Source organism: Eumetopias jubatus, unplaced genomic scaffold (genome assembly GCF_037043125.1).
Source record: "Eumetopias jubatus isolate StellerSeaLion01/CBP00866 unplaced genomic scaffold, mEumJub1_p1.0 scaffold_10, whole genome shotgun sequence".
In the NCBI taxonomy this organism is placed as follows: domain Eukaryota; kingdom Metazoa; phylum Chordata; class Mammalia; order Carnivora; family Otariidae; genus Eumetopias; species Eumetopias jubatus.
Window position 1 is genome coordinate 99,948,846 of NW_028274816.1, and position 16,771 is coordinate 99,965,616.

General features: G+C 56.1%; 1 protein-coding gene across 1 annotated transcript; it reads left to right on the forward strand.

Moving 5' to 3' along the window:
* The first annotated feature begins 5,901 nt into the window (after positions 1–5,901).
* C1QL1 (complement C1q like 1) lies at positions 5,902–12,389 on the forward strand. The gene is made up of 2 exons (XM_028092711.2): positions 5,902–6,498; positions 12,210–12,389. Exons 1-2 carry the CDS (start codon positions 5,902–5,904, stop codon positions 12,387–12,389), a joined length of 777 nt encoding a protein of 258 aa, XP_027948512.1.
* The last annotated feature ends 4,382 nt before the right edge of the window (positions 12,390–16,771 follow it).

Here is a 16,771-nt window from a genome sequence, read left to right on the forward strand (position 1 = left end):
CTCTCAGGTCTCCTGTCCCACAGCTGGGGCCTTTTCAGAGCTGCCTCCCGTGTTGGGTTGGGATGGGCATCAGGCAACTCCTGGTCTGAGGTGGGAAGAGAAGGAGGTCCAAGGCTGAGCAGGTCTCTGGAGCCCCCAGGCACAAAGGCCAGACTTCTCTGGAGAGGGAACATGTGAAAACCCACGACTTGGGGACTTGGGCTCTGCCCCCCTTAATCCCATTCACTCTTCATCCGGATATGGGGCTGGGGGAGGGGCTCCTGAAGAAGGTTCCTCACCAGCCTCTGAGACCCAGCCAGACGGAGGAATTCTGAGTCCCAGCCTGGTTCAGCCCACAGAGGTGTGTCCTGGCCCTTCACCCCAGATCACAACACAACCTGCATTCTCCCACACTTTCTGACCAAATGTTCCCTCTCCAAAGGGGGATGAAATTATGGAGGCTTTTCCCATGGAGGATCTGGAAAAGTGAGTTAAAATGTCATAAAGGGATTTAAAATATTTGAATGGATGGCAATGGGGAGTTTTCTTCAATATGAGAATCACAGGCTCTCAGAGCTGCCCTGGACCATTCTCCAGCCCAGAGAAAGAAATGAAAGCCCTAAAATGTGATGAGACTTCCCCAAACACACACGGCAAGTTGATGGCCTAACAGCTTGGAGAGCCAGTCTTCCTCTTCCTGCCTGGCTCTCTTTCCTGCCCAAGCCAGGGCCGTAGGCCAGTGGCTTCAACCCAAAACCAAAAATATACCTTTTATACAACTGGACCTTGATCCAAGCTGTTCTTTCTCACTCAAGTGCCTTTCCTTGCTTTTCCTACCAGGTATGTACCTGTTGGGCCTGTGATAAAGAGCCCCTACCTGGGGTCAAGCTGACTTGAGTTCTAATCCTGACTCTCTCTCTTACCAGTTGTGTGACCCCTAGCAAGTTACCTAACTTCTCTGAGCCTCCACATCCTCATCTCCAGCGTGAAGATGATCATGCTTATTCCCTAGCCTTCCAGTGATGATTAAATGAAATAGAGTAGGTACATTAGTACCCAGGTAATGACAGAAACATTCATCCATCTTCACTCGTTTCATAAAATTTCAAGATCCTTCTAGAAACCTGGAAATTCCCTGCTCCCCACCCCACTCCTATCCCATCCAGATCAGGCCCCATCAGCTCTCACCTGGATCGCTGCAACTACCTCCTACCTAATCCGCCTGTGATACTCTTACTCGATTTTAACCCCTCCACCTCACAGTAGCTAGAGTGAGCCTTCTAGTCTGAAAAATCTGATTATATCACTCACTCAACACCTTTCAGTAGTTTCTAATGGCCCTTAGGACGAATGATACACTCCTTGTCACGGCCCACAATGTCCTGCAAGCTTGTCCTTAGCCCATGCTCTTCCCTAGGCCTGGAATAATCTTTCACACTGTCCCTGTTACTCCACCTCTGGTAACCTTCCTCTTCACCTTGCCAGCCTTCCATCAGGGCTTAACTTACATATCACCTCCCCCAGGAAGCTTCCCATGCTCCCCTCCCTCCAGGTGAATTTAGCCGACCCTGCTGCATGGTCCTACAGCACCCCACATATTCCCAGGCAGCTTGTCAAGCTACACAGCAGTTGCTTGTGTAGTTGTCCAGGTTCCTGCCATACAGTGTAAACTACGAAGGGTCAGAAGCCTTTGCATGCTCATCACTGTGTCCTGTGATAACAAGAGATGTGATGGACAGTCAGTTAATATGAGCTTATAGAATGGATGGAGGATGGATGCATGGGTGGTTAGACAGATGGAAAAAAAGTGACACCTCCCTTGTGAGGCCTTCCTGGGGTCCTCCTCTGGGCAGGGCGTTTTTCATCTGTGCTTTATAACAGTGCAAACCTCCTCCCAAACCTTACTTTTTCCTCAGCTATAAAATGGGGAAAATAACACTGCCTACCTCATGGGGTTACTGATATTAAATGATATAAGCCATGTGATAGTTTTAAGTCCAGGATAATAGGTTGTTAAATTTAAATAAGATAATCCACTTAAAGTGCTTAGAACAAGATCTCGCCCTTAGTAAGTGCTCAAAGAACATTAATAACTATCATAACATTTACCATTGCTTGCCGCCTAAGTCACCTGTCAAAGAGTGAGCTCCTTAAGGGTATGGTTTAGGTCTTCCTCATTTGGGGGCACACCAGCACGACCACATCACAGTGCCTAGCTCGATGTTTGCAATAAGGGGACAAATGAATGCAGATTTGCCAGCCGATGATTCAGGGTACAGCACCCTCGTCATCACTCAGAAACCCAGACATACGCTAACACAGACCATCTCTTACACATTCACATCCACTCACATTCATTCAAAGAACCCCAAAATACCACGGAGCAGCCACCTGGTTTCCTAAAATCCACCATGTGTAAATGAAGAGTCTTACTCATTATACTGCACCCTCCACACACCACCACAATGCCCAGCAGCCCCCTCCCCCAAAATCATAGGGACCGTAGGAGTGAGGGGGCTCCCCCTCACAGGAGGGAAAGCAAAGCTGGGTCCTCAGCCCCCAGCATGGCAACATCCCAGCCAGGGAGAGTGCTGCTCTCCCCCTCTTCCATCAGGGCTCACCTCTTCCCCATTCTGTAAGCCTGGGTGCCTGGCCTTGGCAGGTGGCTGAGGAAGAGGCCAAAAAGCCAGAACACAAGGGGTCCTTCTTTGCTCATCTAGTCTTATCTCTGAACCTGAATGCATAGGCCATTGTACTCCTATCCTAGCTCCAAGCACAGCAACCTGTAGAAAGAAGTCAGGAGGAGACCCAAGGCCTAGGGTGGTGGAAGGGACTTCTTAGCCTGGGGGTGAAATAATTATATTAGCCACCATTTACTGGGTGCAGAACCAGATACTGAGCCCAGTGCTTTACAAACATTATGTCTCATTGAATTCTCACAACCCTTTCTCCAGAGGAGGACACTTGAGGTGCTGCAGGTTAGACCATCCTCAAATCACCAGCTGGGACTGGCATGCAGGTATTTAATTCCAGAATCCTCAACCACCAAGTTCTAGAGAATTTGGGGTGGGTGGAGTGGGAGGGCTGGAGGGGGTCCTCAGTCAGTAAACTGGGGGACTTCCCCCAAGGCGGCGCCCACCCCCCCAATCGGCCAGGTCCTCACTTCCCCACGGAAAAGGGGCGCCGTGGTGGGGGTTCGTCTCTCTCGGCGGGGTCCTGGGCGGGGCCGAGGCGGAGCCTGGGGGGCCCCGGGGTGGGGGGAGTGGCGGGAGCCAGTGGCCCAGGCTCACAGGCCAAGATGGCTGTTAATTAAAGTGCTGGCACCAGCTCCTCTCCGCAAAGTTTGAAGCCGTTATTTTCCACTCCAGCGAAGCGGGGAGAATCCGGCTGGGCTGACAGAGACGCCACACCGAGCCAGGGAGCGGGCGCTCTTTCGGGGGGCGGGGGACAGGCAGCCTCGCGGCGCGGAGCGCGCCCCACGGACGCGGCGAGAGCTCGGGGGCGGGGGGCGGGAGCTCCCGCCTTGTCCTCGGCCTGGGGCGTCCGCCTCACTTTCCTGGCGGGTCCTGGGAGGGGGGCGGGTGACAGCCGAGTCCCAGCTGCACAGCAGGGGAGAGACCCATGTGCGTGAGAACCTGGGGGAGGGGGACGTGCAAATCACACGCTAAAGACCGCGCATTTGTCCCTCGGGTCACCAGCCCTGTCGCTCTTCGAAGAGACATATTGAGGGAGACCAAGGTGGGAGACAGGAGGCTGACTGACAGCTGAAGACGACTCTTTCTGAGCCTGGGAGGTCTAGCTGCTCAGCCTAGCGCCCCCCTCCTCCCGGACTTAACACTTTCCTCCCTTTGGACATTGAACAGTACGGAGAGACCCAATCACGCCCGGCGTTGGAAGAGCCTGGAGTCGGGCTGCCGGTGTGAATCCCGACTCTACCGCTTATTAGTTGTGTGACTTTGGGCAAACCTCTTAACTTGCCAAAGCCCCGGTTTTCCCTCTGTAAAATGAGAAAAATGATGGGCTTTACCTCTAGGGCTTGATGTGAAGATCCGAGTGATCATGTACGTAAAGCATTCAATACAGGGCCTGGCACGCAGTAAGCCCAGAAGAAATGCTATTTATTGAATTGGTTTAGCCCCCTCCTTGGTGGTTGGGGGTCCCTCCAGCTGGGTTCTGCCATCAGTGCTTGGAAGGTCCTCTCTCGTAGCCCCTCATTTGATATTCTCACGTCCCTTTCCCCCTCCCAGCTCTGGGTGGGGGTAAGCAGTCTCATCCTAAGGTAGAGATAGCAAGAGAATCATAAGGACAGTTGTGACCAGTCAGCTCGGGGCGGGGGGTGGGTGGGTGTTGGGGGTGGGTAGTGGGAGGTGGGAGGGCCCTCTCAGGAGAAAAGAAAGAGGCTGAAGGGTGATCCTTTAGCAGCGGCCAGAGGCCCCCCAAGGCAGAGCCCTCCCCGGTGGGCTGGATAAAGCAGGGTGAAGGAGGAGCAGTGGGGCAGCACCAGTGGGGCCTCAAATAATGTGACAAATATTTTGATGGAAGCAGACACATTTCCGTTTATGCAACCTAAACACTTTACTGCACTTGAGGAAGAGGATTGGCTCATGCAACCTGATGGGGAGAAGAGTTAGGGGGCTGCTGAGGAGGTTAGGGTGGAGGAGGAGCTGAGGGGCTGGGTGAGACCAATCTCCTCTCTTGGAGGCTGGAAAAGGGAGCTACCACCCAAGGAATGTTTGTATTGGCCGGAATGAAGAAATGAGATGGGATGCCCACTTTCTTAGGGCCCTCATTTCTCCCTGGTCTAAAAGCAGGGATAAGGGGAGTGATTAGAGCAAAATGGAGGACGGCCCCACCCCCAGGAAAAAGCAGCCTTGTCTGGCCTGGAGCTCGGGGAGGAAGGAGCAGAGGCAAGAGGTATGGGTAGAAGATCCCTCCCGTCCCGGAGGAAGACGGGGCCAGGGAACAGCCAGGAGCCAGAAAAGAGCAGGAGCAGCTGCTGTCAGTTACTCGGGAACTCGCCGGGCACCCGGATAGGCACGCGATCCCCAGATCTCCTGGACGGGTGGCCTGCGGGGATTGAGTGCAGAATGGCCCCCTCCCCATCTTCCTTTTCCTTTCCTCTCTTCTTCCCTTTCACCGTCTTCCTTGTCCCATTTTTGCTCCCCACTCCATATTCCCCTCAATTGCTCTTTGTCCCCAGCAGACTGGGGAACCGTCCACCCCGGCCTCCGCCGCCTGCGTGCGGTGGCCCCTAGAGCCTCCCTCTCAGTTTTCTTTGCAACCGACCCTCGAGGCCTCTCCTCTCTCAGTCTCCCTCGGCGCTCTCTAGCTCTCCCTGTGGCCCTCTTCCATTCGGTCTTTGGTCCCTACTCTCCCCTTCCCTATTGGAGACTCTACTGTTTCTCAGACTCTAGCATCCTCCCCATTTCCGAATCTCAGTCTCTATAGAGCTCCCTGAGTCTGGCCTTCATCCCCGCGGCCCCGCCCCCCTAGGTAGGCAGAGCTCTACAGCCAGCGGCCCAATTAGATGCCGGCCCCGTCCGCAGCCCCACCCCTCGCGGGCGCCGAGCGGCAAGGAGCTGGTGGGGCGGGGCGGGGCGGAGGGGGCGGTGGCCGGAGAGCTAGGAGGCGGGAGGAGCGGGGCAGGACGCGGCTGCCGCCGCTCTCAGTCCGGCCGCGCAGCGGGAGGGAGGCGCGAGGCAGGAGCCGGCGGCTGGGCTCCGCAGCGCATCCAGCGCAGCGCGGCGCTCCGGGCCCGGCCCCATGCCCGCAGCCCCGCCGGACCGCCCTTGAGCGCGGGCGCCCTGCCCGCGCCCCCCGCCCGCCGGCACCATTGCCCCGACGGCGCGGCCGGGCGGCCCGGCGCTCCCCAGGCTCCGCGCCGGCCGGAAAACGCTGCTGGCGGCCGCTGCGGGCGTGGTGATGCTGCTGGTGCTGGTGGTGCTCATCCCCGTGCTGGTGAGCTCGGGCGGCCCGGACGGCCACTATGAGATGCTGGGCACCTGCCGCATGGTATGCGACCCCTACCCCGCGCGGGGCCCCGGCGCCGGCGCGCGGCCCGACGGCGGCGACGCCCTGAGCGAGCAGAGCGGCGCGCCCCCGCCTTCCACGCTGGTGCAGGGCCCCCAGGGGAAGCCGGGCCGCACAGGCAAGCCGGGCCCCCCCGGACCCCCCGGAGACCCAGGTCCTCCGGGTCCTGTGGGGCCACCCGGGGAGAAGGGTGAGCCGGGCAAGACCGGCCCTCCGGGGCTGCCGGGTGCTGGGGGCAGCGGCGCCATCAGCACGGCCACCTACACCACGGTGCCACGCGTGGCCTTCTACGCCGGCCTCAAGAACCCTCACGAGGGTTACGAGGTGCTCAAGTTCGACGACGTGGTCACCAACCTAGGCAACAACTACGACGCGACCAGCGGCAAGTTTACGTGCAACATTCCCGGCACCTACTTTTTCACCTACCACGTCCTCATGCGCGGCGGCGACGGCACCAGTATGTGGGCGGACCTCTGCAAGAACGGCCAGGTGGGCCCGGCGGGGGCATGGGGCTGGCCTGGGGGCAGGGCACCCAGGGAGCCCGGGACGTAAGGATACCGGCGGGCACAGGTGGAGACCCTACAGCGGCCCCGCTTAGGCATCACATGCGGGGAAGGTGGACCGGTTGGCACTAACTCCTCGGTTCCTGGGCACTGGGCTGCAAGGCAGACGCTGCTGGGCACCCGCGCGCGGCATGGAAATGCGGGAGATAAAACCAAATAACCAGAGCGCAGGGCTCCCAGGCGCGCGGACTGGGCCTTGGGGGCTTGGCCCTTGGGAAGCGCTGAGAGCTGGGATTGTGGTTGATACCAGCGGGCGATTACGGGGAGGGCAAAGATAGGCTCTGGGGAAAGGCAGCCTCTGGCGCCCGCGGGCGTCCAGGCGCACCGCTCCGCCCGCAAGCCGAGAATGCGAGCTGTAGGAGACGTTTGGGGCACAGAGGCAAAGGAAGCCAGGGGCGCAAAGCCTTAGCTGCAGTACATACTCTGTCCCTGAGAAGGGTCCACTGGGCCGATCTGACACCCTTGCAAAACCCGGGACATCCCAGTCGCTTCCCGCTGTGTCAGAGCTACAGGCGCAAGAAAGCGGCCTGGGGGGGGGGGGGGGGGGGCGGGGAAAGTTTTTCCTCCTGAGGCGGGGCAAAGAGGTGGAAACTCCCCCTCCCTGGATCTTGCAGCTGCCGCTCTTGACTCCTGGAGTGTCAGGGGATCTTCGTTCCCTATCTCCATCTCAGAGATCCAGGCTGGCGCCAAGCTGGTGGTACTGGGAGGGTAGTGCATTGTGCTCTTTCTGGAACTGCTGCCCCCAGAGCAACCTCGACCTAACTCTGCCCCAGGGTGACAGTTTTGCCCAGCTCCCTTCCCTTTTGATAACACCCTCCCTTTCCAGTGCTCCCAGACCACGGTGGCCCAGTGGGGGTGGGGGTTGGTGAGGCTGAGCATTCCTGTGGAAAAAGGAGACCAGCAGGGGTAAAGTAAAAGCTGGGATGGTGGGAGTTGGCAAGGAATCTCGATGCCTGGGACCCAAGACCCTGTTGGAACCCTTCCCACTGCAGTATTACCCTGAGGTAGAACCTGGCTTGGAGGTGGGGGAAAGGACAGGCCTGGGAGTCAGCACAAAGACTACCAGGCACTTGTAAGTCTACCCCCTCTTTCTCTCCTGCCTGCCTCTTTTTTCTACTCTGTCTCTTGTCCCTGTCTCTCTCCGGTGTCCACCGGTCCTACCTGCCTCTCCGGAGTTTCTGGCCTCTCTCCCCTGGGCTGCACACCCCTCTTTATTCCCTGAGGGTCTCTCTCCCACTTTTCTCTGTCAGGCTTCCTGCATCTCTCATCTTTGTCCTTGGTTCCTCACCAAATGGGAGGCCTCAGTATCCAGTGAGGGCTCATTCTGCAGACAGCCCCACGATTCCCTTTATTAATCACCAATAAGGGATGAAGCAATGTCACCTTCATTGATGGAATATCTTCCTTTCCCAAGGAAAGTTTGGGCTGGTCCTGAGCTGAGGTTTCAGGGGGCTGGGGGCCCATTTTGCCTGGATAGGGAGCCAGTCACCAGATGCCCAGTGGGCCCTAGATCTTGCACCAGCTCAGGAGGTTGCAGCAGGGCCCCAGATATGAGGCCCGAGGTGGCCCCGAAGGTGATGTGTACTCAGGCAGGGGCACTAGCTCTAGTCACTGGGAGGTGAAACTGTCTCAGAGCCTCAGAGCTTCTCCTTTCCCCTTCAGCAGGGGCAGGGCATTGGCAGAGCCTGACGAGGAGGGACTCCCTAGAGGTGGGACCACAGGCTAGTAGAAAAAAGGAGACGGCTTTAACTAAGGGTTTCACAGACCCAGCATTTCTTTTTTCATTTTTTTTAAGACTTTACTTATTTTATTTGCGAGAGACAGAATGAGAGACAGAGAGCATGAGAGGGAAGAGGGCCAGAGGGAGAAGCAGACCCCCCGCTGAGCAGGGAGCCCAATGTGGGACTCGATCCCGGGGCTCGATCCCGGGGCTCGATCCCGGGACTCCAGGATCATGACCTGAGCCGAAGGCAGTCGCTTAACCAACTGAGCCACCCAGGCGCCCCAACAGACCCAGCATTTTAACAGTTACTCAGACCATTCTCCCCCACAAAAAAGTGGGGCCTGTACCCCTCTCCCCTACATCCTTTGTGACTTCTCCTTCCAGATTGCTCAAGAGACTCATTAAATCTCACGAGTCATTCCACGTATTCATTTTGAACCCCTACTAGGAGCCAGGTTTGGAGCTAGGTAGCAGGGGTTTGATCCGCCTGCCCTCCAGGACCTCACGGTCTATGCAGGGGAGACCGTAGTAACCACAGGACAACACACCCCAGCGATTAGTGTGTTAGAGGAGGACCGGGAGCCCAGGGGCTACTCCCGTCCCCAGATGTATTAGCTGGAGGGAATGATTCAGGGGGGCCTGCCCCAACTCCGACCAACCTGGTCAGGGGAGAGGCGAACCCAGGTCGGTGCCCAAGGTGAGAAGACATGGGTAGGGAGAAAATAAAAAGATCAAGTGTAGGAAAAGGCTGCCCTAGAGGTAGAAGAGGACATTCAAGCCAGCAGAGAAAGAATGATGGCCCTGGGCCATGGACGGGAACAGAACAGAGGGGCTGCTGCCTCCCCCGACTTCAAGACCAGGGGCAATGCTGGGCTCTGTGCTTTTCCTCTCTGGCTTCCTGCCTGCAGAAAGGCTTCCAGAATTTTCTCAGGAAGGATGAGCTGAAATTGCTCCCTGGCCTTTCCCTGGGCAAGACGGGGGGGAGGTTGCACTACCTTCCTGCCTGATATGGAGGCCCCCCTGTCTGTCCTTGCCTGAGGCCCACCACCAGTCCCTCTCCCTAAGGGAGCCTGGAGTCACCACTGCCCAGCCTGATGGCCCCAAGCCCTGGTCATTGGGACATGGGGATCTGAGGAGCCTGAGGAAGGGGCTCTAGATTGGGGGTGGTGCTGTGAGTGAGGTACGCTCCCTGAGGCTGCCTCGAAGGTCCCCAGTTCAGATGGGTGAAGGAAGACAAGAAATTAAGAAACTGGGCCGGGAGAGAGGGAGCGGTGTGGGAATGGGCCAGGGCCCATGGCCAGAGTGCCAACTGTCCAGGGCAGGGGCTTTGGGAAGGTGAGTGTATTACAAATGGGGAAGGGCTCAGACAACAGAGCCTGAGTGCGGTGAGAGGTGGGGTAGTGTATAAACTGAGACTCCTGTGGAAAGGCCTCACTGGAGCTCAGCCTGGCGCCTGACAGCCGGAGAGGGGTTCCTGCTGTCCTTTTCTTGCCTTGAATACCTTTCATGGCACAGAGCCTAGTGGCTAGCACAGTAGGGACCCAGTCAATGTGTGACAGCACAAGTGTCCCCAATGGGCCCAGCTGGCTGCCTGTGGGAGGCACTCCTGCACATCTGCCACCCCACATTGACCTGGGGGCAGGGGCATGCTTCCTGGGTTCTCCCCCCTCCTCTTTCCAGGGCCCTGATCCTTCCAGGGTCAGACCACTGCCTCAGTTTCCCTTCTGGCAGCACTCATAGAGGTGACTCTACAGCGCCCCCTCGTGACAAGTCCCAGACTTGCTTTCCTGCTTGCATGGCAACCTCAATTCCCCAAATTTTCCCTTGGCCCCCAGGAGGAGTTGGATGCCTCAACTATTTCCAGTCCCAGGCAGAGAATCAGGACCCCTGCGTTCCGTTCCTGGATCCCCCACCGTCTAAGCATGGAAGGGCGTAAATTCTCCCTGCCTCCATGGATAATTAGGATAATCACAGCAACAATCATGGTGATGAATAAATAATAAACATAAGCATAACAGTTCTGATGCCTGTCACATCACCAGGAGATTCCTGATGACAGATGACTGTATTCTAATGGATTTGGCTATTAAGAAGCACACTGTTTTAATGACTCAAGGCTAAATTAATCTGGGTAATAAAAATAATTGTTATTAGTAGTAATTTATTAGCAAAGATAATGAAATGCATGCGTATTAATAAATACTACGAGGATTAGGGCTCAGGGAACAATACAGAAGTTGGCTGCTTGCTTTGAACACTTGCCTAGTAGCACAAAGCCCCATCAAGATTAAAATTCTTTTTCTTCACCATCAAAAGGCTTTTTACAAAGGTTGCAGTGGTGAGGCAGGATCTTCTTATCCATCTTCTGAACAGAGAAACTGAGCTTCTTGATAGACAGCATCTTCCCCTCATTTGATTTTCTCTACCTTTAGCTGAACTACGAGTTTTCCCAACTAAGTGTCCCCCAAACAGTGCCTTCCCTGGGGGGAGGGAAGGGGTTAGAAGGATCTGGACTTTGAATGGCAGACAGCATGCAAATGTGTCGGGCCCTCCTGTTGCAGTGTTGCTGCTGAGTCAGCGGCCGTGGGACAGCTGAGCTGCAATTCTGCCTCCCGCCCAGGAAGGAGAAGGGGCCCTTCCCCTAATTTGGCTTGGGCCAGCCCAGACCTTCAGCCCTTGGGAGAGCTGCCTTCAGGGAAGGGCCAGGATGGAGAGGGGCTGTTGAGGAGCCCAGCTGAGAGAACCCCACTCAATGCGGCCTACCCCCCGCAACACAAGCCTGCGCCTTGGAGATGGCCCCTGTCTTCCTGTTCTCCACCCAGGCTATCCAGGAGAGGCCCCAGATCCTATGGCTCAGGCCTTGTGTTGCCTCAGTTGTTGGCGAGGCATGCCTGGAGGGAATTTGCCCACCACCACCCACTCTCAATATCTTATGATTATAAACAGAGCCCCCAAAAGTGACAGCAGGCTTCACATCCAAATGCTGGTGCTCTCTTGCTTCATAGTCCTGCCAGTCCCTCCCCTCCCCCAACAAAACAAGGACCAGCAAGGATATCAGATCAGACTGAGGCTCACAGAAAGATGTAAAGCCTGGATTCTCTTCTTCCCACCTACTTCCTTTCTATCACCGTGGGGCGAGATAGGCGGAGCCAGAAGTCCTCTTTGGGTAGGGTAACAGTCACAGGTAGAGCTACAGCTCTTTGGAGGCCAATATGCAGGCTCAGTCCGAGCCTTGGGAGGGGAAATAATTACCAGAACTTCCATCTCCACTGCTCCACTGTGAAAGACTCCAGAATGAACTACAGACAAGGAGTTTAAATATTGGTTTCTGGTACTAGGTGGTTGCTTAGTAGCAGCCTGGTGCTAGTCTAGCCACCTGACCTTTGGGGCCAAGGTGCACCCTTGTGTCCATCCACTGACGTAAGAAGAGGTGGGTTATGGCTGAAATGTAAGGCACTGTTACAATTAAAGCAGAGAGGACGGAATGATAAGGAGGGAAGGGATGGCCCTCCATCCCCTGGTATTCCAGAGAATTCCTCTTTGCAAGGAGGGAGTTCCAGGCTGGGACATCCTGGAGGCATTGTTGAGGTCCTCGGCAGGCCAGACGGTTAGACCTAGAAGCGTGAAGGAGGCCAACTCCACCTTGATTCCTAATTCCGACCCAGATTACACCTGCCCTAGAAATCCAGGGCTCCTCTATAACCCGGTCCCAAAACACACAGTTAGGATTGGAAAGTGTGGGGGGATGACGGGAGAGAAGCCGGCTGAGAGCTGAAGGCGGGGCTTTTAGGGCCCCCAAGATCCTCCCCAGGTGACTGCCTTACCTCTGACAGTCCCCCTCCCTCCCCGACCCTACTTCTCTCCCTCCTCCCCCCTCCCCTCTCCCACACACCACCCCCTGACCCCCCCCGCAGGTGCGGGCCAGCGCCATAGCCCAGGACGCAGACCAGAACTACGACTACGCCAGCAACAGCGTGATCCTGCACCTGGACGCGGGCGATGAGGTCTTCATCAAGCTCGACGGGGGCAAAGCTCACGGCGGAAACAGCAACAAATACAGCACATTCTCCGGATTCATCATCTACTCCGATTGAGCTCCCCGCGTCCCTCTCCATCCCCTATCCACCCGCCCACACCACCACCCCCCGGGGGGCTCCCCTCCGGACGGGCTGAGGACCACCCAACCCCTCGCTGCCCAGCCCCGGCCGCCGGCCCTCCCCGGCTATGACGCCCCCGGCCCGCCCTCACCACCACCCGGGCCGCAAGCTACGCTCTCCTGCCCGCTCGCCGCAGAGCCAGGTCCAGAGCGCGTCCGTCCCGGTCCCCGGGAGGCGGTGTCGACCGCCCCCGCCCCCCGGCCCGCGCTGTATATTTGTACTATAGGACTGTTTACTGCCCACCCTGCTCGCCAGCCGGCCCCAGACTGGGGACAGGTCTCGGCGGCGACCCTTCCCGTGCTCGGATGCGCTGCCCTCCCGCTCCGGGGTGGCGCCTCCTGGGAGAGGGGTGGATCGGGGCTGGATAGCGTCCCAGCACCTGCTAAAGCCCCAGCCCGGCTGCGCCCCCCCGCGTCTGACCAAAGCTCTAATAAAAACACTTCCACCCCGCTGGCTTTGGGTCTGTGCCCTGGAGAGGAGTTGCAGAAGGGGACCATGAACCCTGCCCTCTTCCAGAAAGGAAAGGGGTCTGCTGGAAGTTTCCCGTGAATCTGGGGGCAGGCAGCCAGGTGCCAGAATCAGAGCTGCTCCAGAAGGAGGTGGGCCAAGGGGCCCGATGCTCACCACAGCCCAAGCGGGCCTGGGCAGCAGAAATGGGAGCCCAGTGCCATCATCACCTTCCATCGTGGAAAAGTTCCATTTATTTGTCCTTGAAAGCGGCATGAGCAAGGTTTAAACTGGGACACCCAGGTTCTCAATCCAGTACCACTGTGCATGATCTTGGGCAAGTCACTCCTCCTTCAGTTCTGGGTTAGTGACAGCAATGACAGGAACACACTTTGCACTAAAAACTGGTTGACTTTGGCCCAAGTGCTTCACCTCTGGGCCTCAGTTTTCTCATCCTATAAAATGTGACAAGACCTACCTCGCTTGAATGAGGATTCAAGAGGTATCATGTAAGTGTCCAATAAACACAGCTTTTATTATTTATACATCACTGAAAGCTTGCACAATGGTATGACATCTGGCTCAAGCCTCCCGAGAGCCTGAGAGGCTGGGTGAGTAGATTTTGTTCTTCCAGGGAGGTGAAATATCTTGCTTCATGTGACCTAGTCACTAAGTTCTGTGATTGCACTTGAATCCAAGAAGACCGGCTCCTTGAAGACAACACGCTGAGTCTCCTTGCCCTGCCTCTGCCTCCCTTACCTTCTATAACTGGGACCCTTGACAGTTGCAGTTACGGCACGCCTAAATAATAATAGCTAATATTCAGGGGCACAGTCAGTTAAGCATCCGACTCTTGGTTTCAGCTCAGGTCATGATCTCGGGATCCTGAGATCGAGCCCCACATCGGGTCCTGGGTGTGGAGGCTGCTAGGGATTCTCTCTCTCCCTCTCCCCTGCCCCTCCCCTCCCCCCACTCTTGCTCATGTGCGCTCTCTCTCAAATAAATAAAATAAATAAATCTTTAAAAAAGTAAGAGTTAAGATTTAGAGAGCACCACTCTGTGTCAGGCACCACATGAGAACTTTATAAATACTATCTCACCGATATGTGGGTAGGGTGGGGCAGGGTGGACTGGCAGGAAATGCTCACGTGCCCTATAACATGGGCACTGTTATTTTATCCATTTCAGGTGGGGAAACTGAGATTTAGAGAGGTTAATAACTTGCCAGGGTCACAGAGCTAGGAAAAGGCAAATGTCAGTATTTGAACCAAAGACCTTGCTCTTAGCCCATATGCCCTATTTCATAAAGATTTGGGATCTCTAAAGCAGAGCTGGGGAAGGCTCTGAGGCAGCTCCCTCCCTGCTGTGCCCAGCCCTCCCACTCCCACCCCTGCCCTGCAGAGGGTTGATATACTTACAAGCATCTGCCCCGGGCAGCAACCCTGGGGTGAGCCTCTTGGAGAGTCCCAAGGCTCTATATTGAGGAAGAGTCCCATCTGGCCTCCCCTCCCCCAGCCAGCTCAGCTGGAGAGACAGGAAGGAGGGGTGGCCTCCTTCCCAGTCAGGCCCCATGTATGGACCCTTGTCAGGGCTGGCAGCCTTGAATGGCTTTCTTTATTCTCCCTTCTCTCCCCTACTTCCCCCAACTGCCAGCTGTGGCCATTTAATAAAATTAGCTTAATGCCTGTTCCTTCCCTGTGGGGTCTGGAGATTGAAATCCACGGGTCCCCACAAACCCAATAAAACCCCTGGCAGGTCTGGCTGGAATGAGAGTTTCCTCGGGAAAAGCGATTAGATTAGAAGGCGCTCTCCCCTGCCCCCAGTGCCCCCCACAGCCCTCTGTGATTCTTTAATGGCCACATTGGCCTGGAATCACCCAGCCACATACCTGGGGGGCTCCCCACCCCTCCCCAGAGAACACAGGGACTGGTCTGGGACCTCGGCTACAATAAAAAGCATGTTAATCATTTCTGTAGGGAGTGCCTGGCTGGCTTGTTTGCTTTTACTTCTGGTGACCAGACAATCCTCATGTCGTTTTGAGAGATGGGCCTAATATTTCCATTTTGCAGATGAGCAAATCATAGTCTAATGAAAATTCGTGACTTGCCCATGGTCATGCAGCAAGTGTGTGGCATAACTAGGACTGGACTGAAGCCAAGGACTTTTTTTTTTCCCCCTTTGCAGGGCACCCAGGGTATCCTGCAGTCACTCAGGCAGCAGGGAAAACTGTTGGGAAAGTGTCTCCCCCATCAGACAGGGGATACCTGAGGGCAAGGACTGTGTCTCCACCATCAGAATGGGAAGCTTCCTGAAGGCAAGATCTTTGTGTCCTCCATCAGACTGGGGGTCCTCAAAGACAGTGTTTTGAGTAAGCTGAGGTTATGGTATGTATCTCCACTGAGACCAGGATTGGGGGGCTCCTAGATGCAGAGATTGCGGCTCTCCTCTCAGGAGGGTAGATTGAAGGTTAGATACTGCTTTTTCTATTAAACTGGGGCATTCTAAGACCAGCCCCTGGGACTGGGGTACCCTGAAGGACAGACTCTGGCTCTTCATCCAACTGGGGGATCTCTGAGAGCAAGAGCTGTGTCTCCCCTCAGACTGGGGGCTCCCTGAAAGCAGGGCATGTGTCTCTCCTCCTCCTCAGTCAAGGGCTTTCTGGCACAAGAACATTCCAAGGGGGTAGGGCCGGCTGGGTGGTAGAAAGGAGGCTGGCCAGGCAGAATGGCGGTCCCACTCTGGAGGAAGGAAGGACGAAAGCTCCCCAGACTGCCTCCCCTTTAGAAAGATGTGTGATTAATTAACGAATAACGTCCCTGCCAGGGGGCTCTTAGGATGGAGGTGGTCCTGGAGCTCACCCACACAAGGAACGGTAGGCCATCCTGTGCCCAGGCAGCTGCTAGCCCTAGGAGCTAGGGCTGCCCCGCTTTCTGGGGTCATGGGCACCAGAGGGGACAGCAGGAGCCCACCGCTGGGAACTGTCTTAATTGGATGACTTGGCAGGACGGCCAGGCAGGTGCGCTCAGCTCGCCGCTTCAGCTTGCTACAAACACATCTGCCACGGTGAGGTCTGGGGGTTAATTGCCTCCCGTCTCACTCCTGGTAACCGATATTCCATTTACTGCTTGGAGGGGAAGCTGCCCGGAGAATCAATCCCGGACAAGCATCCAGGAGACAGGGGAGCTGCAGAGGCATGGGAGCTGTTTCCCCAGAGGATCTCTGAGCGCCAGAGGAGGAGGCAGGAGGCAAAGTCCCAGAGAAGGCAGCCGATTGCTCCAGGCTACTGGGGTCTCACCTGCGTTCTCTTGACCCGGACAGGACCCCATGGGTCAGGAGAAAATCCCAGGGACCCAGAGGCTGTCCTACCCCAGCTAGCTCTGCTATATCCCCTGCCCTGGTTCCTTCTGCATTTATTTATCTGAGTGCCCCCATAAGCTGTAGCAGGTTAGATGCTGTTAATAAGGTTATTTTCACAAGCAATGAAAGTATATTTGAAAAGCGGAACTGGAGGTGTGAGGTCCTCACTCCCTTCCGGGGAACAAACCTTAAAATCCTACAAATGAGGTGATAATAAAGTGGAAGCGAAAAGTCTACACATGTTGGGAACTGGGAGGAGGTGATAGGGTTACTGAGAGGTGGCAGCTGGGGGCTGGAGGGAAAAAGGGAGGGGGGCTACCCCGCATGCTTTCAACATGCTCCCCATTTGTTCCATCCACCAAAACTGAGACTCTAAACCACTGAATGGGTAACTCCCATTACACAGCCAGGAAAACTGAGACCCAGAGAGGGAGCCAAGGTTGCTCAGGTTGGTTCAGAGACAGCAGAACCCAGTAGACAGGCAGCAAGTGGAGATGAAAGAAGTGGGTTCAAGT

What these genes read in the sequence shown, in the direction of transcription:
- C1QL1 (XM_028092711.2), top strand. Translation starts at nt 5,902, where the DNA reads ATGCTGCTGGTGCTGGTGGTGCTCATCCCCGTGCTGGTGAGCTCGGGC. An exon ending in ACCTCTGCAAGAACGGCCAG is followed by an intron (nt 6,499 to 12,209) that starts GTGGGCCCGGCG and finishes CCCCCCCCGCAG; the next exon opens with GTGCGGGCCAGCGCCATAGC.